Here is a 25,750-nt window from a genome sequence, read left to right as displayed (position 1 = left end):
ATGGCATTTAGTTTTATTCAGCATCAAGATAAGTAATAATGAGTCTGTGTCCTCACTGAGAAGTTGAATGGTCAGTCAGCAGAGAAAGCACGCCTTTGGCCACACAGGAAACTGCTCCACACTTTGCCTAAGGTGAAACTAACACATTTGCCTGGCCATGAATTTCCTATGAGGGGTCTTTTCATGTGGAAATTTTAAAAAGAACTCACACCTTTTAAATTGCAAATTAGAAAATATCAATGGGCTTTCAAGTGTTGAATGCCAATTAAATCCTCTGTTAATAACTCTATCTGTAAGGTGAAGGACACTGTTTGGTGTCCTACAAGGAGAAATATTGCCTTCTGTGTAATTAGCATTGCTCATGAATTAAGCCCTGCACTATTACACAGTGAATGTAAACAAAACATCAATTCCAGCCACCGTCTAAATGACAAAGCATTTCTTGTAGTTTTGTCTGTTTTCAACACTTTTGCAGGTTTATTATTGTCCATAACCCACATGTTACTGATAGGTTACAGGTGGGTGTCATCAACCATTGCACCAGGCAGTGGCTTCTGTTGTCTGCGACAACGACCAGCACAAACAAGACCTGCAAAGGAAGATTTCAGAGCCTCCCTTAATTAAAAGTAATGAGGCCACGATGGAAAATACCCAATTACAAGTAGAGCTGAAACGATTAGTCACTTAATCAAGTCAGGCAACAGAAAATTAATCTCTTTGTTGCTTTCCTTTGAGGATAAACGCTTAATGTGCACCGCTTCCAGCTCCTAAATGTGAATATTACAGGTTCTCTCTTGCCCGTCTTTGAATAAAGTGAATTTCATTTGGACTTGTCACTGTTACCAAATTTTCCTATTTGACAGCTGGGATTTTTCCGCAATTATCAGGCGTTTGATAGACTAAAAACATAATCAATTAAGCAAGACCGCAATCCAGTGTGATTATGAGCCCTAAATACAAGTTCCAGGAGGATTACCAACAGTATGTGCAAAGTGTGTGTAATTAAAAACGATTAAACTCTACATTTTACAAATATTTAATTACTGATACATAAAATATAAGCAGAATTCTATTATTGTTGCACTAAAGGACACAGTACACAGCACTTAACGCCAGCAGCAGTCCTATGGACTACATTTCCCGTGCACCCCTGTCGTCCCGCCCACATACCTCTGGCGTGCGCTCACGCTGCGCTGTGGGGATCCTGCTCAGCGCGAGTTGCCCCAACAGAAGCAGCGAGGCTCACGGTACAAAAGTTTCTCCACAGGAATGGGCAAGTTTGAGAAGAACGCTTTTCTTTTACACCTCACCCCCGCGATCCCCACAACAACAACGGATTGGATATAAGGACAGACAGACAGCTCCAGATCTGGACTTTATTTCGTCTTCGTGTTTCTTTTTCTGGGGGTGATAACTTGGATAACTTGGATTCATCTGAAGATAAAAGCAAAACAAGTTGGGAGGTGTTCGTTTGGGGGGAAAATGCGTTCCTCTACGCTGCCTCGCACTTTTGCAAAGTTCGCTGTGATTTTCCTGCTATTGTTGAGAGTGGAGAGCGGATCTGGTACTAACGCCAGGACGTGTCCGTCTCCCTGCGCTTGTCTCAGGGAGCTCGTGGACTGCGGTCGGCTGAAAAGGGGACAAACACTACCAGCCGTGATCCCGGAGTGGACAGTTGAACTGTGAGTCTACTGGATCAGCTTTTGATTTGAATCGCTGTGAATAAGGGTTTAAAGCTCTGCGCACCTCTTGGGGAACAAGTTTAGTTTTCTTGAGATGAGATGGGATGATCCGCATTCCTGTCGCACTGAAAAGGGAGCGGGTTGTAAAGTAGAAAAAGTAGAAGAAGACTGACTTAATTTGCTTTGATTTTATTGTTATTTGCTATAGATCCAGTCAGGAGTCCAGAAAAAGTTGCGCGTAATGGTGACCTTAGTCATGAATCCGCTTGTGTGAGTTATATTCACTGATCCTTTTTAGCAACGTGCCATTTATGTGAGGGAAGCGTTAAATACACCATACATACACCAAACCCCCCTTTCTACATAACCTGCAGTTAATTGTGAACAAATCCGCCGAGCGACTGCAGGTACTGGGCGTTTAGTCAGGCTCTCCCATGGGCGATCGCATCATAGAAGCAGCTGCAGAAGCTGCCAGTAAGCAGTTATTAATGAGCATAAGTGCTGTTAATAAAGAAGAATATTGCGTTTCGATTTGAAAGACGAGCATCTACACGTTTATCCGCACTGTTTGGGTGTTTTCCCTGTCCAGATTTTTAGTGTCACAAACCCCCGCGGGCCTCCCCACAGCCATATAAGCGTAAACCAGATGCAGTCTGGTTGCAGCACTGAAGTCTTTCCTCGACTCAGACCTCCATTACTCTGTCCACAGGCTGCTTTTGGTTGAGCTTGGCCTGCGGCCTTTTTTGAAGCTGGGACACCATATCCAGCTGTAACAGCGTGATCCTAGATGTGTTCTACTTAGATAATTATTCTTAGTGACTTATTTTTTTACATCCTGGCTTTAAGGTGGAGTGCTTGGTTTTTATTGCCCCGTGTTACAGCGCTTGATTTCGGTGCTTGGTTGTAGTTCTTGCCCTGCTGCTGCTGAGTGAGTTTTCTCTCTCCCTAAAATGTGCTGCTCTGGAAACTTGAAGTTGCCAGAGAAAACAGACCCAGCCTGAGCCTCATAACCGAGGCCCAGTCTTCCCAAAAAAACAAAAAAGTTCCATATGGGGGGAAAAATTCTTTTCACTCTGGCATGCTAATTTACGAGTGGCTCTCCAGCACATTTTAAACCCCTTAGACCGCCCGACCCTTTGTTTTCCAGCACCCCATTATTTCTGCTGAATTAGCAACACAAGAGCCAGCGATGGTACTGATTAAGGGGGAGCGTGTAGGATTAGTCTCAGAAAGAGGAGGGGGGCATGGAGAAAGTATGGAGAAGTAGGATTAAGCCTCACATATATGAGGGGACGTTGAGAGAAAAGGCAAAAGATTAGTCCAATTTTTAAACTGAGAACATATTTATTAAATGGAAAGTGCACCATTTGATTTTTAGTTCCTTTTAAAAAAAAGTCTCAGTTGCATAATGTTAAACATATATAGTCAAGTCAAGGTAACTTTATTGTACCTCGACAAATACATGATTTTTAGGGAGACCCAATATCACAGATGGATAGATATACTGATAGTGACAGGGTTTCTACATTAAAATGTCTACTTTGCATTTTATGTTTTAAAAATAGTTTTTATGTGAGTGAATCTCAGACACCACATTTAAGATATAGATATATCTGTCATGTGGCAGTATCAGTCGACTGGTCTCTGAAATGTAGTAATGACTTGATAGTACGTCATAAATGTGAATTTTCTAGCACATTAGCCAAATTTTAAAATTAGCCTAATTTTAACTAGATACTTGTTTAGTACTTGAATAAAGTATTGAAGTGCTAAACAATGCAATGTTGTGGTAACTTACTTTTACTTTGGGCTGCTTCCTCATACACAAACTTTGTTAGAACATGCAACGCTGAAAAAGAGGTGAAAAAATTAGTAGTACAGTACCTGATGAGTTTAACTAGCTAAAACTAGTGAACCCCAGCTGCTAGCCAGTTAAACTATTAGTTTTTCTATGACATTTGAAATGTGACAAATAGTGTATATTTGATTAAACATTTATTGGATAACTTTACTGAGACATTCATTTGACCAGGTAGAAACCATAAGAACATTTTCTTAAAAGTCACGTTCCATTATAGCTGATGCTAAATCTGTTTGCTACTTAGCTAATTCCTTAGTGTGGTGTCTAAAATCTGAAAGCCAGTAGTTGCTACATGCCTTCCAAAATCCTATTTTTTGTGGTTGGTATTTTAAAGCTGAGAATAATTTAAGTTTAACTGTAGTTTGTGATGTGACAGTCAGATTTCAGAATCAGAAACTTGTGGCTAACTTGTGGTGTTTATGCATCGTTAGAGAAACAGTTGTCATATTTAATTTGAAATCTTGTTATTTCCCCTTTTATTGTAAAATGTTAATGACAGCTCTTGTAGTGTGTAGAGTAGCTCATTCATTTTCTTTAGTGAGTGATAAGTACATTTTCACCAGCCCAGCAGATATAGTTGTGCAGCCTGCACGCAGCACTGCCTGTTATCTTGCTCCTCTCAGAGCCTGCTTTGTGAGGGATATGAAAGTGTCATGGCTACTCACGGTTTATCTCAGGAGTATGATAGGGCACCTTTCCCTTATGGCCCCCAGCGCTGGAGCTGTAACAACAACAACAACAACACACAGCTGCATGCTTGGAGGAAAAAAATGGGGGGAGGGGGTGAAGGAGGTTAGTTAGAGTAAAACTCTGGTTGAGTGGCTTGAGAAACTTTCCACCAAAGAACAAAAACAGGCCCCAGAAAATTCAACAGGGGTGTTTCAGGCGTATGAAAGGCGTCCCTCTCACTTTTCCCGGCATTGAGAATACATTAGCAGTTGTTAGGTTCTCCCCCTCCTTCCAGAGCTGCTTGATGGATTCCAGATGAGGGAGGTAAGGGGGGCGAAGAGGAGGAGGGGAGGTGTAAAAAAAAAAGAAAAAAGTGTCTGGCACCACAGCGTCGATCGTGCGCAGCAGCATCAATAACTCCAGTGCTTTATGGCGCACGAGGCTCTGCTTGCCAGATTTCTTGAGCTGGTTTTCAGGCTCCTTTTCAAAAAAACAGGCAGCAAAAACAAGAGTCTCACCCCGAGTGAGCTGCAGCCAAAGCTGCTTCAGACGAGTCCAAGACCAGGCTCGTTTTGAGCCAGGCCTCCATCCAAATGGGGCTCAGACAAAACCAAGACATAGACCAGATCAAATTGAGCAATATTCAAGACTAAAACAAACATTCTCATACTCATACTTCTAAATAGAGTATTATATTCAGGAGTTTCCAAAATTGTCAAAACTTTAGAGGAGTTGTGATTGCTAGGGGTTTTTGAGGTCAACTACACAACTAAATAACACTGAAAGTACATGTTCAATACATGTTAGATTTGATTTTCAGGATTTGTAAATATCGAAGTCAGAAAAAAGGGATTTACGAGTCCAGACACCAACAAAGACGTCCGGACAGAGACTCAGTTACTAACAAACCTCTGCCGACTCCACTCGTCCCTTTTACTCCCCCCCCCCACCCCCCCCACCCCCACCACACCACACCACACCACACACACACACGCACACACACAATAAGTTATCAGGTTGTAGGTTTTTGGCTTTCTCTGCTGACGTCTGGTTTTGAAGGAAGCTGTTTTGGCATCAGCTTTTTCTGCTGTGTTTCAAAGGAGAGACCAAATGTCAGAAGCAGCCTTTTAACTTGTGAAGCATTCAGAGGGGAAAAAGTTGTATTGGAACTTTTTTTTCTCTTGCTTTGAGATGTTGTCCAATATTGGGCACTTCTCTAAAACACCTCAAACAATCTTAATGTTGCTGCTATTTGACTGTATTTCAAAGGGATATACCTGTGGTTTGAAACCAAAGTCACGCCCACCCTTAAAAACAACTGGAACTAAAATTCAAACCAGTCGAGGGACTTTGTTTAAAATTTGCGACTTTATTTGCGACTCTAAGCATTCTGTTACGTCGTGGAGCTTTAACCTCGTAGTTACATTACAGTGAGTTTTTCTTTGATCCGCTTTCACTGTTCACAGTTTTAAGGCACAATAACACACCAAATTTGTATGTAATTATGTTTGCTGCGCAGACCCAAATGTAAGACTGTAGCAGCTGAAAACTACAGTGCGTGGGGTATACTTTTCCCTTAATTTTTCCTTCTTTTTTTTTCCCGCAGGGACCTGAGCCACAACAAATTGCAGGTGCTCGACAGCACTTTGTTTTCCAAACTACAACATTTAAAAGAAATGTGAGTATGCCTCGTGTTTCGCAGCACATTTCAGAGCAAACTCGGGCTTTTCCAAAACAGTGTGTCTCTAACTCTTCTTTCACCGTGTCTTTTTTGATGATATATTCAGAAAGCTGAACCACAATGGACTGGAGGAGATACCAGATCTGGGCCCTTACGCCTCAAACATCACAGTTCTTATTCTGTAAGTAAACCTTTCCTTTAAATCGAAAGCTTCTCTGGATTCTCACCTCAGCGTGGTGTGGAGGGTAATTCTCCGCCGGGGCTGTCATGGCTGGTTAAACTAGCGAGCGGGGAAGTGGTTCCTCCCCCTCCTCCTCCTCTCTAGAGAGCAACCCATTTGACTGAGCTGGTTCCCAGACGGGGCAGTCAGAGAGATGGCAGTCAGCCCCAGACGGGTCACGTGTTTCGAGACAAATGCCATCAACAGAAATGGGGGAAAAAAATTTTTTTGGTGGCTTTCACTGCTTGTTGGTGTATTTTTAAACTGGAGGCAGTGACGTGAGACTGGGAAGAAAGAAAATCTGTCATGTGAAAAAAAAATTTTTTTTTGGTGTGATCCCAAGTGGATGGGTCACGTCCAGTCCTTTAAAGAGAGTTGGAAGAAAATGCTTCAAGTTTTAACATTGTCTTGTTGTATCAGTTTTTCTAACTTTTGTTGAGAACGATCACTTCGTGTGCTTGAGTGATGCTGAGTATGCAGAAGGCGATTTGACTTGTCGTAGTCGGTCCCTGTCAGATTTTAACCAGTATTGTTGTGCAATACGTGCTCTCGGGGCAACGCCAGATATTAGTGTGTGAAACTGCAACAATTTTATTTGCTTTCTGTGGCACGTCTCTCAAAACCAGCCAAAGTGAAGTTACTGTGGAGGAATGTGCCTCCACTCTGAGCTAGATGAGGCCTTCTCCTCATCAAGCCCCAACACGAAACCCCGCGGTCGCCACAGGGCGTGCAGTCTTCAGTCAGTCAATTGACAATTTGTTTACAGATTTCACTCAGGAGCGTCACCTCCAGCTATAAGTTTCTTAGCACAGAAACATGAGTAGGGTAGACTTTTTTTTTAAATCCAAAAACCCTTCATACTTTAGAGCAGGGATGTCAAACTCATTTTACATTACAGCCCAGGTTGAGCCTTAGTGGGCCGGATCACTGAAACTCTGTTTTCTGTCAGTGTAAAGAAGTTTAACTACACATTTAATCGCTAACACATTTTAGGTAAACAAGTGCGACTGCAACAGTACATCTTAGTTTTTATTCATGATTTAAAAATGCTGCTATGGTAAATGAAAAAGTTCTGTAACCTACTGCAGAGACTGTCCTGTAACTATAAAACAGAAAGTTTTTGTTCATTCAGAGAAAATGTCTGATATATTTATTTATACTGTGAATCCATTGTTTGTTTGTTTTAAAAACCCTTTCTAAGCACTTAGTGAATGTGAATTGTTTGTCTATTACATAATTACTTTGGTCTAGTGTGAATGGCCAAGGGGGAGGTGTTTATCAGTAGGAAACTGATGTTAAATTTTGTTAACATAAGTTAAAATTCATTCTCTCCTTCGTATTGTTCAAAGCCATGCAGTGGGCCAGATTGGAGCCTCTGCTGGGATGATTCTGCAAATGGTTTTGCAAATGTTTGAGCCATTTTTGAAATAAAACATACCATTTAATGCTGACAATTAGTGAAAAACAGGATGCGCGAGAAGCTGTAGCTAATATTAGCTAATACACATTTCTGCTAGTCTTAACCATGAACTGTATAACAGATGGAACTAGCTTCCAGGTTTGAGAGGTGGAGCCAGTGTTGAAGTACCTTTAAACTGTATTCTATTTAATTGCCACTAGGGGGCGACTTCTGGGGTTACAAAAGGACATAAGGTTTAAAAGAAAACAGCTCTTGTTTTCCTTCTTGCAAACATTCTCCTGATGAGTTTATGGGTTCAGTCACTAGTTTTAGGTCATGCTAAATAAAAATTGAAGTTTATTTTTGTACATTTTGGTAATTCTAAGAGTCAGAAAGGAGAAATATCAAAGTTATGCTCATTGGCTAACAACTTATCAATCACAACACGTTAGCAAGTAAATGTGAGGTGAGCTCTCTTTTGTCTCGGTCGTATTCAACTCAATGAGATGGCAACGCCCACGCAGGGCTACGTCCATCTTTGAGCAGTCTTTCATTTAAACAAACTATTCTAGTTAATAGCTACAGTTTGTCATGCTAATTTTCTGGAAGTGGATAGTGCCGTGGAGCTTCATGAATCCTATTTTGCTGACATACAATTTTTTTTAACCAAAAAGCTCACAATATGCAGTTCAAGGTCTGTTTTAATTTGAGAAACATAAAAGAATGTTCTGTGAAACATTGCCTGTGCTATATAATTAAGTAAATACTGGCTATTTTGCCTTAAAAAAGATCACATTGCAAAACTGTGGTTATCAGCGGGTTTGCCAGCATTCAAAAACTCCCGTATTTGTCAAACCCAAAACACACCGCATTGTAACTCTGTTATTGTTGTCAAGCACAATTCATCTGAAATATGCAAAAACCAGAGTGAAGAAAACGAGCTCACGCAGAAGAAAACGAAGTGAACACTTGCTCTCTCACTAGCCATCCTCCTCCTTCAGATGAAATGGCACAGTGTGTGATTTTTCCCTCCAGTGAAATATTTTTCCAGAATTTCTCTCCCTCCTTTAGTTTCTCCAAGCTGGGATGGTTGTAAAGAGGGGGGGGAAAGACCTCGGGGTATCGAATACCACTTATTCAAACAGCCAGTCAGACATAGCGGCAGCTCTCGTCGACTTCTTTGACCCCGTTGCTCTGAGTAAAAACAAACGGCAATAACCCTGCAGCTGGTAGTAATTGAGTCGTGATCAGTTTAATTAATTGAACAATTTCCCAGGAATTTATGGAGGGGGTGAACCCCACCACCACTAAATCCCTTTGCTTGTGTTCAAGGAGGGTTCAACAAATGACCATAGAGATTCCAGGTTGGATTAGGTGTATAAGGAGGTGAACCTCTGTGTTCCTCAGGAAATGGGAACCTTGTTGAAATGAAGAGATCCAAAGCAAAATTGGCACAGATAAAGTAATTGTTTGTTGAATTTTTCATGTGATTCAGCTGCTAATGAAAATGTTTGTTGGTTTGCTTTTGATAAATCAGGGTTTTGTTGAATCTGTTCTTTAAAAATCCCGGCGGTATTCCTTTACAAGGTGTTTAGTTGTTTTTGCCTGAGTATGGGTTAAGCTAAACATGATTTGATGCTAATTGAGTTGTTGGTTGTACTCCAGATAAAAGACTATGGCAGCTTTGTTATGTGAGGAAGACGGCTGTGAGGTTAGTGTGAGTTGTGTTAGCTGGTTTCAAATATACACTATTTGTGTTAGATTTAGAAAAGTGTGTCACTGTAGCGTTTCTTTAAACTCAAAGTTAAAAATGTCTGCCTCAGTGCTTCAACCAGATGGTTTGATGGACAGTTAAACTTGAGAAACTGCAATTAAATGAGGGATTAAAAGTTTGTTTCTTGTTGTCGTTGTCTTTTTCGCTCTTACCCATGCTCACTTCCAGCTCCATACTTTGGTTGTTGGGGTCTGCTTAAGTAGAATTGTATGATTAATAGTTGAGAGGAATCCGTATACCAGCCCTCGTTCGTCTTTCTGATACAAGCAGTTTTTGCTCCTCTACCCTAGGCCCTGTCCATGCATACTCGGGCATTTTATTAAATGTTACTTTTTCTGTGTTTTGGCCTTTCAGCCACATTTAAAAATTAAAAATTGAGCTCCTTCTAGGGTTCCTTCTGTTTCTACGTTTGTATGTAGACAAAGAAATCAGAGTTTCTCTTATATCTTAAAAGGAGTGTGCCTGTATCTCTTTTACTAATGTAATACTGTGTGCCGTGTTAGTCTTTGTAAGCTTTTAATTGGCAAACATGTGTATATGTTTAAGGATATATGGCCACCAGTTGCTTTGGCATGTTCTTGACAGTCTCATCTTTTTCGTGTGGACAACGATGTTTTTCAAAATGAACTTGTTTGAAACAAATACCTGTGAATGTGTAGCCGGAGAAAGGCCACTCTGTTTTTTAAGCCAACTTTCTTCTGATTGGCTGCCCCTCATCACCAGAAAATATATATTTACAGATTGTGGGCAGAACTCCTGTGTGTAGGTCAGAGGTTGACCATATTAGGGTTATACACTCTTACTGATGTCACACAGAGCCAAGAGCAGAAAAAAGTGTCAGAAACAGAGTTCTTAGAGCAGTCTGAAACCGGAGGTTTTAGCTGAAATTGTTACTATTTGACTATGTTCACTATTGGTATTCAGCATTCTAACATTATGTATTTGATAGAATTTAAGAAATACAACAATGTGTTTTAGTACTTTGTGCAGTGCAGAAACGTACAGCCTTAAAGACATCCTTGTTCTACACAAGCGTCCTTCAGTTCACGTTAACACAGTGTGTTCTTCTCACTGACTGACGTGTTAAGATGATCTGCCATTTAAGTGAGATATGCAGATATGTGCGGAGCTTAATATGGCGTCTCAACAGTGAAGCACAGCGCTGGTTTTCATTACAGGCGCCACTGCAGAGAGGGAGAGAGTCATCAGATGGCTTCTGCAAACTCTGTTCTTTTTCCAATAGGAAATACCACACACACACACACACACACACACACACACACACACACACACACACACACACACACACACACACACACACACAGACACACACACACACACACACCACAGGCAAGATACATTTAGAAAAAAAAGCAACTTTCCATTTAAAGAACTTCCCCCTCCAAAAGTATTATTTGCCAGTCACTGCAGCGAGCTTTGCTGAACACGGGGCAGTAACAATAAGAAGCCTCGACGAGGATCTCAGGTTTTTGCAGTGAGTAAATGTGGTCAGCTCGATGGCGGCTGAGGCCAGAAATACTATCGAGCTATGCAACAAGTGCTGACAGGTATAAGCTTGTGTGAAACCTTTGTCTTATTGGTGTAATAGGCCTGTGAGTATAAAAAGGCTTTACCTGATTATATTGCACATTGCAAGCATTTGAGAAGGTTTGAAAAAAAGACCATTACATGCGATTAAATCGTTTTGTAGCCACGAAAGCTGCGCAACAACAACGTTACCCATCCATCCATCCATTCGCTTCCGCTTATCCTTTTCAGGGTCGCAGGGGTGCTGGAGCCTATCCCAGCTGTCATGGGGCGTTACCATAGTTTAATAATTATTGCAGATTTCCTCAGTATTCAGCATCCATTGGGCTGTTATTGACACATGCTTGGCCTTCCACGGACTTCCAGAAGCTGCAGCAAAGCCCTGCAATCACACTAGTAATGACTCCATAATCACATTAGATTGAATGAACAAGTTTGGAGTGAGTGGATTTAAAGTGTACAGAGCGCTGTTTGTTTGTGTGTGGCAAGGACTCTTTGAGTGGCAGTGCAGATGTTGAGACTGAAAGCACGGTCTCGACGTACAGTCCCGCAATTGTCTGGGCATGCAGTCGCACAGAGAGTCACACAGAGAGTTCACGGTTGGGTTAATGTTTAAAGATGAACAGCGGAAGATATTTTCTACTGCGAAATAACGGATAGGATTGTGCAATAATTACATGGGAGACAGCGATGATACCATCTAGCAGTCAAATCGAAGGCTAAGCTCTTTCCCCGGGAGCGAGGAGCAGGCACCGAGCCCCTCCACCTGTCCCCTGTTTGAGCTCTCTCTCTGAGCAAAACTGGAAAGACTGGTTCTGTCTCACCAGGCAGCCCTCCTTCTCTCAGCGACCAGTCAGGGGAACATGAAAACTGAGATACAGGTGGTGTGCGGCACTTTTGTTTGGGACCCGAGGGCTGTGATGCACGGAAGGCTCGCTGCAAATCTCCAAACAAAAGTTGCTGACAGTGAGCCAATGTGTTTTACTTCGGTAATGATGTAGTTCATGCACACTGCAACACATGTTTAGGTTTGACAATTCAGTTCAGTTGAATTTTAATTATATAGCACCAAGTCATGACAACAGTCACATCTATGCACTTTATTTTGTAAGGTAAAGACCCCACAATAATACAGAGGAAACCCTAACAATCAGACGACTGCTTTTGAGAAAGGACTTGGCGACAGTGGGAAGGGAAAACCCCCTTTTAACAGGAAGAAACCTTCAGCAAACCCAGGCTCAGGGAGGGGCGGCAATCTGCCGTGACTGGTTTGGGATGAGAGGAAGAAGACCGGACAAATTCGAAAAAAGTGGAACAAGAAAAGAAAGTGAAGGCACGCTCGCCATTCTGTGTGACAGTTTAATGGAGCAATGTTTTCATGTGTTTCATGAACATATGAGTCTCCGGCTACGTCTACGCTAATCTGGATAAATTTGAAAATGGTGTTTTCATTTAAAAACGCTCCGCGTCCACACTATTTTCAATCGTTTCCGAACAGTTCTTCATCCACGCTGAAACGACCAGAAATGCTTACGTTCCTTCACTGTACTCGACCTGTGTCATTTCCATCTGCTGCTTATTTACTTTCCAGCTCTTTGAAACATCGTGGTAAAATGTTGAGGAAAAGCACTGAGTTTTTTAAATGGGTTACAAAGTTGCAAAAGCGAGTGAGAATTAAAGAATTTGAAGAAAAGCTCTCTGGAGCAGGTACAACAGCTGTGTGAAGGACCATAAAGCTCTCCAGAGAGTGATCCGTACAGCAGAACGCTGCTGCAGGATTGCTCTCCCCCCGCTTCAGGACACCTACACCAGGAGATGCCGGACTAGAGCAGCGCAGATACTGAAGGACCCGTCCCGTCCAGGCAACAAACTGTTCCAACTTCTGCAATCTGGTAGAAGGTTCCGCATCTTCCAGGCAAGGACAGAGAGACTCAAGAGGAGCTTCTATCCCCAAGCCATCCGTGCCCTAAACACACACACCCGCCCTCTCACATCATCTATAATTGACTGAGACAGGACTCTCTTCCAGACACTAAACCAAGGCACAATGTACATTTCAATTCCTTTAATTTTAAATATGTTTATATTGTCTATCCTGTAAAATAGTCAGATGTCCATTCATATTAATGTACAGAATTCACCTGCTTGCTGCTACTACTGCACATTCACCCAGTGTATATACTATATGTGTATATATATATATATATATATATATATATGTTCTTCCTCTACACCCCCCCCCCAATTTTTGCACATGTCGAGGAGCGTGTCAGGCTACATTTCACTGTGTGTTATACTTGTATAACTATGCATGTGACAAATAATGAACCTTGAACCTTAATCTTTTTTATGGCTGTCAAAATTGAGAGCAAACAAAACAACTGCTTTACGATGCCGTCCGCCATCTTGGTTGAATTGGTCACATGACTGCATCACATGACTAAAATGTGTCAAGGTTTTCGAAAAGCCCCCATTTTTGCAGTCTACACTGTGACAGCATTTTCAAATGTATCCACTTTGGAGTGCTTTTTCAAAAAGCTCAGTTTTCCTTGACCAAAAACGCCGTCTCAGTGAGGACAAAAGGCCAACACGGAGAGAAAAAGATGCGCTTTCAAACGAAAATGTATTAGTGTGGACGTAGCCTCCATGCCCGCCAAACTCCTCCATCTCTCCCGACTCTTTGCTTCCCATCATATCACCCCGTGAATGAGAAGTTTACAAAAAGGTGTTGCAGTTCCCACCCAGTTCTATGAATCTGCAGCACACCACAGTTTCATAGCAATGTGATGCAGGTTCAGCTAATTTGCATTGGTTAAACATTAATGGCACCGCATCTCATATTAAACCTAAATTATAAAACTGTCCTTGCTTCTTTTCTTTTTTTTTTGGCTGCTGGAAAGAGGCTTCAGGAAAACCTCTCTCCTGGTCAGCAAGGTGTAGCTGGAGGAGGGACTGTAAGTAATGAAAACTAGGCCTGTAGTCTGCTGCTTTGGAGGGAAACCCCCCCCCTCCATTCCACTTGCTCTCTCCCTCTCTGGTGCAGAGTCTCATGCACAAAGAGGGCACTGTAGAGGCTCTGTTTATAACTAAGCAGTCCCTGCACTGCAATTTAGGAGGCGTGCAGCTCAGGAAATTGCTGGCCTCTGCTGAGGCATGCTTTCACTGAGGGAATGGTATTCATCAGCCAAGTAATTGGCAGGTTACTTTTTTAAATACCTTGTTGGTAATTACCTTATAAACAAAATAACACATCAGTAAAGTGAAAGCTTGTTTGGTGTGAAGAGCAGCAACATTAATCATATTGAATAATTTGTTGGCTTTTTTTATGAAATGCGCGTGCAACCTCAGCAGAAAAAAAAGATGACATAACTTCATGTTGGGTGGTAAGTTTAAGCTTTAAGAGCGCGAGAATTTGTCATTTTTTAATTCCGCAGCCGAATTTTGGGAACGCGAGTGCTTGTGTATCTGGAAATGTGAAACCGATGCGCACCGCTAGCCAAATACATGATGTTTTTGTCATTTATTGGAGCAATGGTGTCTGTATTTTCAGAGCAAACAACAAGATCACTGCGATCTCCGAGGCTCAGCTCCGGCCCTTTCTTGCCCTGGAAACCCTCGACCTCAGTAACAACAATGTTGTGGAAATAAAGTCCGGCTCCTTCCCTGCTCTGCCTCTCAAGAACTTGTGAGTGTTATGATTTTCTTTATCTTAAGAAAAACATTCAGATCAGAGCACAAGCATGGCGCTGTCATGAAACTCATTCATTCAGAGCCAAAGAAAGGTGGTGTTTCCAGCTGTAGTCATTTATATTTGGCAGCATATTTCTGTTCTGGGACCCCACAGCAGTCAGTCAGCACATAACACAATACATTTGATCACAACAGAGATGACAGTTATTAGTCAGAGATGGCATGAAAATGGGCGGAGGTGGATTGCAAAGCAGCTTGCAGATGCACACTAAATGTAGGCAGGTTTAATCACTCCATCTAGTTCAACAGTAGATATTGCAGTTTTTCTGCAGTACATTTTTATTTAAAGCAGATTTTACAAGCATATCTTCCCTTTTCAGGTTCCTCAACAACAATCGGTTATCCTCTCTGGAGCCTGGCTGCTTTACCAATCTGTCGAGCACGCTGCAGGTTCTCCGGCTCAACCGCAACCGCCTCTCCAACATAGGACCCAAGATCTTCACTCTGCCTCACCTACAGCATCTGTAAGCAAAAAAATGACAAAGGCTTGCTAGACAGTTTGACCATCCATCCATCTGTAGGACTTACGGCTCTGGGTCATCGGGGTAATAGTCTAAACAGAAAAGCCCAGATGTCCCCCATCCCAGCCACCATCGAGGTGTTCCCAAATTTTGTTGCCCCATAATTCCACATTTTCCTCTGGCTTCTAAGGGCTGTTTATCCATCTAGATTATTTTGGTATTGGTTTCCCAATTTTGGACATCGCCTGTCACTTGCCATGTTGGGCTCATGTGGAAAATCCACAGGCAGTCTCTTTATACTAAATTCCACCTGAAGGAAGCTCGCCCACTCTATTGCCATATTCCACGACCTGACTTGTTGCACAGGTTGCTATCGTGGTACCACGTTGGAATTCACTGAGCTCCTGGGAGCGACCCATTCTTTCACGAATGTTTGTAGAAGCAGTCTCCATGCCTGAGAGATTGATTTCATCCACTTGTGGCCATGGACGTGATTACCATTAGCAGTATAGTGTATCCACCTGTGGTGAGAGATGCATGCTGGTGACACCTCGACAATAGAGCTGTCCTCCTCGACTGAGTTGTAGTGTGAGCGCGGGGCATGCTTGTACTGCTTTTCACTGTGAAAATAGTTTGAGTCCTGTTTCCACTTTAAACTTTCTGCGTGCGTTTCAGAGAACTGAGCAGAAACCGGATTCGCAGGGTGGATGGGCTGACGTTCCAACACCTCCCAAGTCTTCGCTCCTTGAAGATACAGAGAAACAGCCTCAACCGCCTGATGGACGGATGTTTCTGGGGTCTCAGTAATATGGAAGTCCTGTAAGCATTTTTTGTGATATGTTTTATTCCTGAAAGGTAATGTTGTTTGCAGAATAAAGTCTCACTGTGTGTGTGCACGTGTGTGTGTGCAGGCAGCTGGACTACAACAACCTGACAGAGGTTAGCAAAGGCTGGCTGTACGGCCTGCTGTCTCTGCAGCAGCTCCACCTCAGCCACAACACCATCAGCAAGATCAAATCTGACGCCTGGGAGCCCTGCCCGAAACTCAGTGAGCTGTGAGTCCACCTTTTTTTTCTCTTTCCCTGCCGTCCCTCTGGATATTTCCCCCCACTTTCTATTCACACTCTGAACTCCCAACACTTCTCCGTGTTGCCCTCTCCTCCTCTCTGGCACTCCCGCCTGCCCTTCCTCACACTCCAGTTCCTCCCGTCGCCAATACACCCCGAACCCGACACACACACACACACACACACACACACACACACACACGTAGACAAAGCAGTGTCTCTTGTGCTCTGCCAGTCAGTGCCAACATTAAAGCACTGCCAAAATATTACACACCCCTTTGCCTCCTTTCTGCTCTGCTGTCACTTGAGCCAAAACATTGGCCTCTGGAAGTCCCGTTAGTTGTTTGTTTTTTTTGGAAATTCCATTATTAGTTGCATTTTCGTTTCTTTGAAATACCCACAAAATTGATTTCTCAAGCCATCAACGCACGTTCCTGCGAGCGGATTGAATTTCCTTTGTTGTGGTTGTTGTTTTAGTGTTCGCCATGTCTGGAGCTTTTTTTCACGGATAGCTTGTTTTTTTCTTTTCTTCCTTCTTCCTCCCTCTCTTTCCCCACTTTTTTTTGCTCTTATCACACAAGCCTGAGAGTAAACAAGTCGCCTGTGGGTTGTGAACGTGTTCAGCTATCTTGATTTGTTCTCATCAGAGTTTACTTTGAGGGAAAAAAAAGTATATTCGGAGTGATTCACAAATTCTTTTTTGATGCAAAATTTGATCTCTGCAGACTGATTGGAGATAAGGTTGGTCTGGAAATATAAAGAGTAAAAAAAATGGCAGTTCTGTTTTGTTTGTTTTTTTAAAATATGAAACATGAAGCATCACAACAGCCGAGCCAGTTTGTAATCAGCGCTTTGCAGAAATGTATTTATTATTACCTTCTTGTTTTTCCCATAGCAACCTGTCCTCCAATCACCTGTCCAGGCTGGACGAATCGGGATTCGCAAATCTCGGCGTGCTTGACAGGCTTGACGTTGGAAACAACCGCGTGAGCTTTATCGCTGATGGAGCTTTCCGTGGTCTCTCCAACCTGCAGATGCTGTAAGTTGTATTCACTGTTGACTAAGTAGTGCCTTACTCTCTTAACAAGAGTAATTTCTTACACAGCTTGTTGACTTATATTTTGCTTTTACATGGCCTGAGATGATAGACAGTACAAGCTGCCCTCCATGAGACGACCACACCATGGTGATAGCCGGGGTTACAATAAGACTGTCAGTCTTCTTTCCTGATGAGCTTATGAGTATTAAGTCATTTCGGGCCATACTGAATAAACAACTAGGTCTTTTTGGTTTTGGAAGCCAAGGTGCAGATGGTAAAAACGCTAATCTGGATACTTTAAAACAGGACTGCATGAACCAATGGATGGTGTCACGGCATCTACGTGCATCTCTTATACTGTCTATACCTGAGATGAATTGTTACATGTTTGCAAGTTAAAATTATAAACCTGCTGCTCCGTGCCCACACATAAGTCCTTATATAAAATAAGAACATGCACATGATCTTTTATTTAAGTTTAAAAGACAAATCAAATTTTGGCTGGGACAGCAGCCATATTATGTTACCATAAAATGCATTTTATGCCTTTATGCAAGAGCAAGCAAAGTGTCAGTTTTGTGTTAGCAGCAGTGGATAGTCTTTCGTGGCCTAATCACGGTTTGCACTTTATTGTCTTGCCCTCTTGCACTACAAACAAAAATTAATGTAATGTAAGTAAATGTAATGTGATTACTGCTTGACATCTAGCACTGATTACTGTAAGTAGTTTCTAGATCATCGTGTAGAACGTTATTCACACTGTTGTTCTGAATGTTTCATTTCTCTACCTTTCTAAAAACAGCAGTACCACTAATCATGTTTCGTTTAAATTGCTCGAACACTTAGAAAATCCTTACCTACCCAGTCTTAACCCAAAGTTCATTGGCATACATATCGAGGCAAAATAGATTTCAAACTTTTCTTTTCAGGTTCTCCGTGCTAGGGAAAAAGAACACAGCTTGTATAAAAGAAAGAAAGAAAAAAAAACCTTCAGAGAGCCACAAACCCAACCTCAACACCCCCCTCCTCCCCACACACATACACACCATACACCCATCGTCCCCTGTTCCCACAGAGAGGCTCCCTAACATTTTTCCCAGTTAGGTCTTTTTAACTAGAACCAAATGTCTTCCTTAGGTCATCGTAGGGCAGGTGTGCACCTAGTTAGATGTAGATTGCTTCAGGCCTTCAAACCAAATGCCCCCTACACACACACACACACACACACACACACACACACACACATACATACTTCCTCAGTTTGTATCAGCCCTAGCAGGCGTGTCGAGGAGAAAAAGAACTGTTTGAAAGCAGGAAAGCCGCTCAGGGATCAAAGCAGGCAATTTCTCAGGGAAATGCTTTGCTTTTACTGATGTTCATACCCTAAAACTGTGTATTTAGTTGTTTTGCGTGTATTTTTCTTTCTGTGGATAGCAGGATAAATGTAACCATATTTTTTCCAGGAATTTTTAGTTTTGGTAGCAGAAAATGTTTCATCAACATCAACAGTTGGTTACAGTCTCTCGATTTCAAAGAGACATTTTTTTTTCTGTGTAATGTTTCTTTTTTTTCAACCTCGTGTTTTATTTCTATTCCCACGGGAGTAATTCTGAAGTTCAAAGTTCTAACTCAAACATTGAGTGGAAACTTAATGTTCTCACTGAAGTAGTTCGCATGTAGAGACTAGACTTGCTAGCTACTTGAGTTGTTTCCACAAAGCCAACGTAATATAACGCTGAAAATGGCTGAAATATGTAAACTCACAAGGACATAGCAAAATAAGCAATTAATGTCAGGCGAGCTTAACCAGTAAATATAGAAGGATATGTTGGTTTTGGTCCATTTTAGAATAAACAAAGTGTCTTTGTGTATGTTAAGATTTTGGTAAACTCCTTTGGGGATGATCACGTACAGATTTAAATTGCACGTGGAATATATCATCCCCTCGAATGAAATGAAGCACAGCTTATATTGCCGAGCTTCCTTGTAAAACTTTTTTCCACTATGCAACACAGAAATGCCAAAGCAGACTTTTAAAAAGTGCCACCACGGCCAAGATGCAACTTCCTGTTTGGGCACGGGGCCACTTTGTAATTTTAACATCTCGAGCATTTTCCCTCCATCACGCGAAATGTAAAGCCGCATAAAGTTTTATTAACATCACAAGCGCAGTTGTTTTCTGGGTGTGGATTTTTTTTCTTCCTTTTTTTTAAAGTGCTTTTTATGTTTGCTTCTCCTGAAAGGGATCTCCAAAATAATGAAATCTCCTGGACTATCGAAGACATGAATGGACCTTTCTCTGCTTTGGACAAGCTGAAAAAACTGTGAGTGTGGGATCATTTTGCCATAATCCTAGTGGAACACAAACAATGTAAGGTCACCGAGTCAAAAGTGAGGTTGGAAATTGATAAGACTTTTGTTGTTTTCCCAGATTTCTGCAGAGGAACCAGATCCGCTCGGTGACCAAGAAGTCTTTCTCAGGCCTGGACGCGCTGCAGCACCTGTGAGTCGGCCTCGTGTTTCACTGATTGTTTCCAAAAGTCCGAGCTGTAAACTAACCAGGGTGAATCACACTAAGACAGAGAGGCTGTTTGTTTCTTCTCCCATTCCTCCGCTTTGATGTGGAATCAAGAAGAAAACTCTGCCATTAGTATCTTTACATGTGTGCCAGACTATATCGATCACTGAGGCAAGTGGAGATAAGTCTGTGTGTGTAAATGTGTATGTGTTGGGGATGGTGGTGCAACAGCTGCATTTGATTCTAATTAGAGTTTTTTCCCAGCCGTTGCCAAAGCTCAAAAGCAGCCCAGCGTTGGGCCTCTCTTGATTAATGCAGCAAACTGCTGCACAGAGTTTTATTGTTCTGGAGCCCAGACTTTTTCTTCACTCGATTGAAGTTTTTGTAGCCTTCGCTCCACACGGCTGATGTCGGCAGAAAAAGCTGCCATCTTTGTGTGGGGATCTTAGAGGCCCTAATTTTCTTCTCTCTTTCCGCTCCGCAGAGATTTGAGTAATAACGCCATCATGTCCATCCAAGCGAACGCCTTCTCCCAGATGAAGAACCTGCAGGAGCTGTAAGTGTCTACGGGCAGCTTCAGTTAGTGTTTCCAATGTTGATGTGGGACAGAACACCAGGTGAAACTCATTATGGTCTGCTGGGAAAAGTCTGCAGCAAACAGTGCTTACTCCAGTGTTAATAACGGGTTCACGGTTTTCTTTGTGTCCTTCATTATAGGATAGCTTTCGCTGAAAAACCCAAGCAAAGCAATCTTTAAATTTATTCAAATTCAGTGCAAGTCTTGACAAATTACATACACAGTACACCGGATTAATGTTTCCTAAAGAAAACAGGTGCATTGTAGTTGGATTTTAGGTGATATTTTAGTATGTCTGTTCGTCTATATCTACATTAAATATCCAGTATAAATACCAAACAATATATGAATCTTATTTTTTTCCTAAACGTATTCACTTCTCCTAAGAAAAACACTCTACATTTACCTGATTCATATACACAAACCGATGGTCTTGTACTGATAAAAATCTCCCTCTGTAGATTCCACTGTGGTCTTTATTTGACACACGGCTTTACCTTCATCGGCTGTGTGAGGAAACGCAGACTACCAGCCATTCTAAATATTACTGCAAAGTGAATTAAACGCTTCTGGTATCTTCTCCCCCCGGCAGGCGTCTAAACACCTCCAGCCTCCTGTGCGACTGCCAGCTGAAGTGGCTACCCATCTGGGTGGCAGAACAAACCTTCCTGTACTGCGTCAATGCCAGCTGCGCCCACCCGCAAATGCTGCAGGGCAGGAGCGTGTTCGCCGTCCGCCAGGAGGAGTTTGTGTGTGGTGAGTGATGCTTCCACTTGGTGCGAGACCTTGACACAAATGTCCCATAATGTCTGAGAAACAGCCATTTATCCACGACAGGTTTTCCACTTACAGACTGGCCCAGATTGTTGGGTATTTTCCTCCTTGACTTCTGGGTTTCGAGAAGGAATATGATAGAAGTTTACTACGTTTTTCCTCCAGGGCCCCATCTGCACTTAGTTACAAATAAAATCCTAAGATTTACGCTCGTGTCTTGGCTCTTTAAAATAATGATAAGGACTAACAAAACATAACATCATATCAGAGCTGGGCCCTGTGCTTCGTACGTCGCTTACTACATCCAAGATCAAATGAAACATCCAAGACCAAATCATCGCGCTAACTCTGAGCTCGCTATTCCGGTTCCCCGAACACACCTGTTGTTGACGATTAGTACAGCTGGATGAAGTAATGTGAGATCACTGGGTGGCCCAACAGGGGCTACGCATCGATAGTAGAAACATTGATCGGCAACCCTTTGATTGGTCGGCGAAAATGTCGAAGGAGCGCGCTCGGTATTTTTCGGCAGCAGAGCAAGAACTCTTGAGTGAGGGATTTCAGGAGTTTCAGAGTTTAATTAAAACGCAAGGGAACACTGCAAAGGCTGCAAAAGCAAGGAGAGAGGGCTGGCAGAAAGTTGCTGACAAATCAAACTCGTAAGTAATTCAATAATAACAATAATAATGGAGTGGATTTATATAGCGCTTTTCAAGGCACCCAAAGCGCTTTACAATGCCACTATTCATTCACTCTCACATTCACACACTGGTGGAGGCAGCTACGGTTGTAGCCACAGCTGCCCTGGGGCAGACTGACAGAAGCCAGGCTGCCATATTGCGCCATCGGCCCCTCTGGCCAACACCAGTAGGCGGTAGGGTAGATTTATCATATCACACCATATTATCCAATATTATATTACATTATATTATATTATAATATGTTATATTATATCCCCTTTCACATTAGAGCCACAACAGGACCCACTAGAACATGGGAACAAGTAAAAGTGAAATATAAGAATATTCTACAGAATGGTAATATTTATCACTTATATTGCTTGTCGTCTCTTGGAAAGAGACCCTGGAATAATCTGTTTGTTTGTTCATAACAGCAACCAAGAAAAGGGCAGAGCAAAAAAAAAGACAGGTGGTGGTCCTGCACCCCCTCGTCAACAAGTTGGTTAAGTGAATAATACCCTCACGGGAAAATCAATATCTCTCAATGAGCACACTGTCGCGCTGAGCTAAAGGATCCTGTCTATCCCGCAATATACGCTGAATTCTGGAAACTCTCCTTATCAATCTTGCACCTTCCGCAATGGGTTGCTCGCGTAAACGGACAGGATATGACTGCGACAGACTTCCCAAATCCACCTTCGCTTTTATAGCCGTGGTCTCTCATCTTGATTACACGAAGTAATTTACAATTACTACTCTGAAATATGAATTACATCTGTAATAATCACATACATGTAATAGAATGTTAATAGTACATTTCCCTTTTTTAGGGAATGACCTGTATGTATCTGTGTGAAATCAATAAAAGGATCAAGTGCTGCATTATCTTTGGTTACAGTGATGTTATTTATTTATGGTGAAACAGTGGTGGAATATCGCTGTTGCTTTCGTATGAATGACGCGGACATACCTGCGTGGCCGCGATCTAATCCTGTTTACATAAAGTAAACCTGCTCCCCAGCAGGTTTACGCTTACGGCTCTGTTGCTATGACAGCAAGTCCCGGATGGGCTTCGGGGAACCGAACGATCCAGGATCACGCGAAATCGTCAACAATCTCATCCAGCTAACTCACTTAGCGCGGTACGAAGAACAGGCCCCTGATCTGCAAGGTGTCGTTTAACCTGACAATTAAAAAGTTATCTGAAAGACTTTCTTGATTAAGAGATATAGGTCCTCAAACCTTCTGCAACTGAGGATATAATGTCAGTTATTAAAATCCAAAATCTTAAAAAATGGGAAATTGGAATGAGCTAAGAAAATATAAACACGTTATATATTTATATATGTACTTGCAGCTCAAAAATTCCTTTTTCTTATTCACACAGAGGATTTTCCAAAGCCTCAGATCACTGTGCAGCCGGAAACCCAATCGGCCCTCAAAGGCGCCAATGTGACGTTTGTGTGCTCTGCGGCCAGCTCAAGCGACTCGCCGATGACCTTCGCCTGGAAAAAAGACAATGAGGTCCTTAATGATGCGGAGATCCACAACCAGGCCCACCTACGGGTGCAGGGGGGAGCAGGAGGTGAGACGGAGGTGACGGAGTATACGACCACATTGCAGCTCCGAAACGTCGAGTTCTCCAGCGAGGGGAGGTATCAGTGTGTGATCTCCAACCATTTTGGATCTTCGTATTCTACCAAGGCCAGACTCACCGTCCACAGTGAGTTTGGAGTGGGATGTGTCATTTTATGGGCACGCACCTTTAAAGATCCTAAACAGCCTAATCAGAATGTATTTTGGTCTTTTTCCAGTGCTCCCTTCCTTCACGAAGACACCGATGGACTTGAGTATCCGCGCCGGGGCAACGGCTAGGCTGGAGTGTGCTGCTGTTGGCCACCCTTCCCCCCAGATCGCCTGGCAGAAAGATGGAGGCACCGACTTTCCTGCCGCCCGTGAACGCCGGATGCATGTCATGCCTGAGGATGATGTCTTTTTCATAGTGGATGTCAAGACTGAAGACATTGGCGTTTATAGCTGCACAGCTCAAAACACAGCTGGAGCCATTTCTGCAAATGCTACACTCACAGTTCTAGGTGAGAGAAAGGCACCAATTTCAGGTCCAAAGTCTTATATGTAGAAGTTGTTGGCCCATTTAAACTATTCTTGTGCTTGTCTTACAGAAACACCGTCATTTCTCCGTCCACTCATGGATCGCACCGTGGCCAAAGGCGAGACCGCCGTCCTTCAGTGCATTGCTGGCGGTAGTCCTCCCCCAAAGCTGAACTGGACCAAAGATGACAGTCCATTAGTGGTTACAGAGCGCCACTTCTTCGCAGCTGCCAACCAACTCCTTATCATTGTTGACGCCGCAGAGGCAGATGCAGGAAAGTATACTTGTGAGATGTCCAACACTCTGGGCACAGAGAGGGGCAACGTTCGACTGACGGTTGTGCCGAATCCCAACTGCGACTCTGGAGCACAGGGCGTCGTTGGGGTGGGTATTGGAGCTGGGGCAGGATCTGACGATGATGGGTGGACCACAGTAGGCATCGTCATCATAGCGGTGGTGTGTTGTGTGGTTGGTACTTCCCTGGTTTGGGTAGTCATCATCTACCACACCCGTCGAAGGAATGAAGACTGCAGTGTCACCAACACAGGTCAGTTCATGGGGCTTATTTAATTATCATTCAGTACCTGATTTCTTTTTCCTTGCATATTTAATATATAATAATGAAAGCAAAACTTAATCAAGTGTTCTTATGCTTTAGATGAGACCAACCTGCCTGCCGACATCCCCAGCTACCTGTCCTCTCAGGGCACATTAGCAGACCGACAGGATGGTTATATACCGTCTGAGAGCGGTAGCAGCCATCAGTACATGACGTCTTCTATTAGTGGTTTCTGTCTGCAGCCCAAAGAAATGATCGGTAAAAAGCTGCCTTTTCTTCTTTGTTTCCAAAGGGAAAGCTGTAGAAACAGTAGGGTTTTTTAGTCGAGCCCATTCATTTGTCCTGACAGGTCTTTGTCATTTGGATACAGGAAGTGAAGTGGACATGGAAGTGGCCATTGATCCTCTGCTTTGCCATTACCAAGGTCCAATTGGCTCACTGCTTCAGAGAGATAACATGTACTTGACTGACCCAACTGAAGTCTTCACAGGTCTGCAAAATAGTCTGGCAACATTACTGTTGTTCAGCTATAAAAATCTATTCAAGTGTATGTGACGTACTTTAAAAATCTCAGACTCTTTATAAAGATTCTGACTGTTTTTCAAACCCTTCAGGTTGTTCCACTGACCAAAGGTCAGCTTGTATGGACTCCTACAACGGCAGCCTGACAAACTCTAAAAGGAGGGACTACTTCCTGACCGAGCATTTTGACCTCTGCTCGTCCACTGTCCTGACCCAGCTTCCCAATGCTAGTTTGCATCATGCTTCCTCCTACCATCAGAGCGACCATCGTTCATCAGTGGAGGAGGGGGATACGGTTGATTATGGGAGACCTAATGAATGTCTCTCCCCCTGCAACACCTTCATGGGTAGGTCTTAAATTCATGTTTCCCAAACCGTTCTTACTTCAGAATTTCCTGTGCTCCGGCCTGACTTCTTGTTGCACGTTTTCACTCAGGAACATTTGGGAAAGCTCCCAATTGGAGGCCTCAGGACCTTCATCCAGGATTCACCCCACTGTCAGTAACACAGAATGGCATAACTCTGCACGAGAATCCTTATACTGCTCCGGATGCAGAGTCAGACCACAAGGAGTTCAACGACTCTTCATCAGAGCAGAGCAACAGTGTGTATGAACAGCCATTTGACAACACGCGGACTGATTCCACCTCACAGTGTCTATCGAGCACTTAGCTGAGTGACTGAGCTCCAGTGAGCTAGTGTTTTTCATGAAGAGAACAACCCAAAAAAAGAACATTTCTACCTCACTGAATGTACACTTTTGCAATAAAAGGACTCCTCATGTGGACAACGAGTGAATGTAAAGGACAATTTAATGTTCCTGCAGAAAGAAAAAGAAACATATTACCAGCTGTTG

At 42.8% G+C, this 25,750-nt stretch overlaps 1 protein-coding gene across 1 annotated transcript; it reads left to right on the top strand.

Moving 5' to 3' along the window:
* The first annotated feature begins 1,358 nt into the window (after positions 1–1,358).
* Positions 1,359–25,750, top strand: lrig3 (leucine-rich repeats and immunoglobulin-like domains 3). The gene is made up of 19 exons (XM_085375445.1): positions 1,359–1,682; positions 5,819–5,890; positions 6,000–6,074; positions 14,385–14,519; positions 14,905–15,048; positions 15,721–15,864; positions 15,957–16,100; positions 17,008–17,151; positions 19,395–19,475; positions 19,583–19,654; positions 20,154–20,225; positions 20,839–21,002; positions 23,088–23,423; positions 23,515–23,796; positions 23,884–24,360; positions 24,472–24,630; positions 24,743–24,862; positions 24,987–25,241; positions 25,331–25,750. Exons 1-19 carry the CDS (start codon positions 1,483–1,485, stop codon positions 25,564–25,566), a joined length of 3,312 nt encoding a protein of 1,103 aa, XP_085231571.1. The 5' UTR covers positions 1,359–1,482; the 3' UTR covers positions 25,567–25,750.

This window comes from Diplotaxodon limnothrissa, linkage group LG17 (assembly GCF_057381915.1).
Source record: "Diplotaxodon limnothrissa isolate DT_005_m linkage group LG17, D_limnothrissa_male_GT1.1, whole genome shotgun sequence".
Lineage (NCBI taxonomy): Eukaryota > Metazoa > Chordata > Actinopteri > Cichliformes > Cichlidae > Diplotaxodon > Diplotaxodon limnothrissa.
Note: the sequence above shows the minus strand (reverse complement) of the source record. Positions and strands in the feature narration are given on the sequence as shown.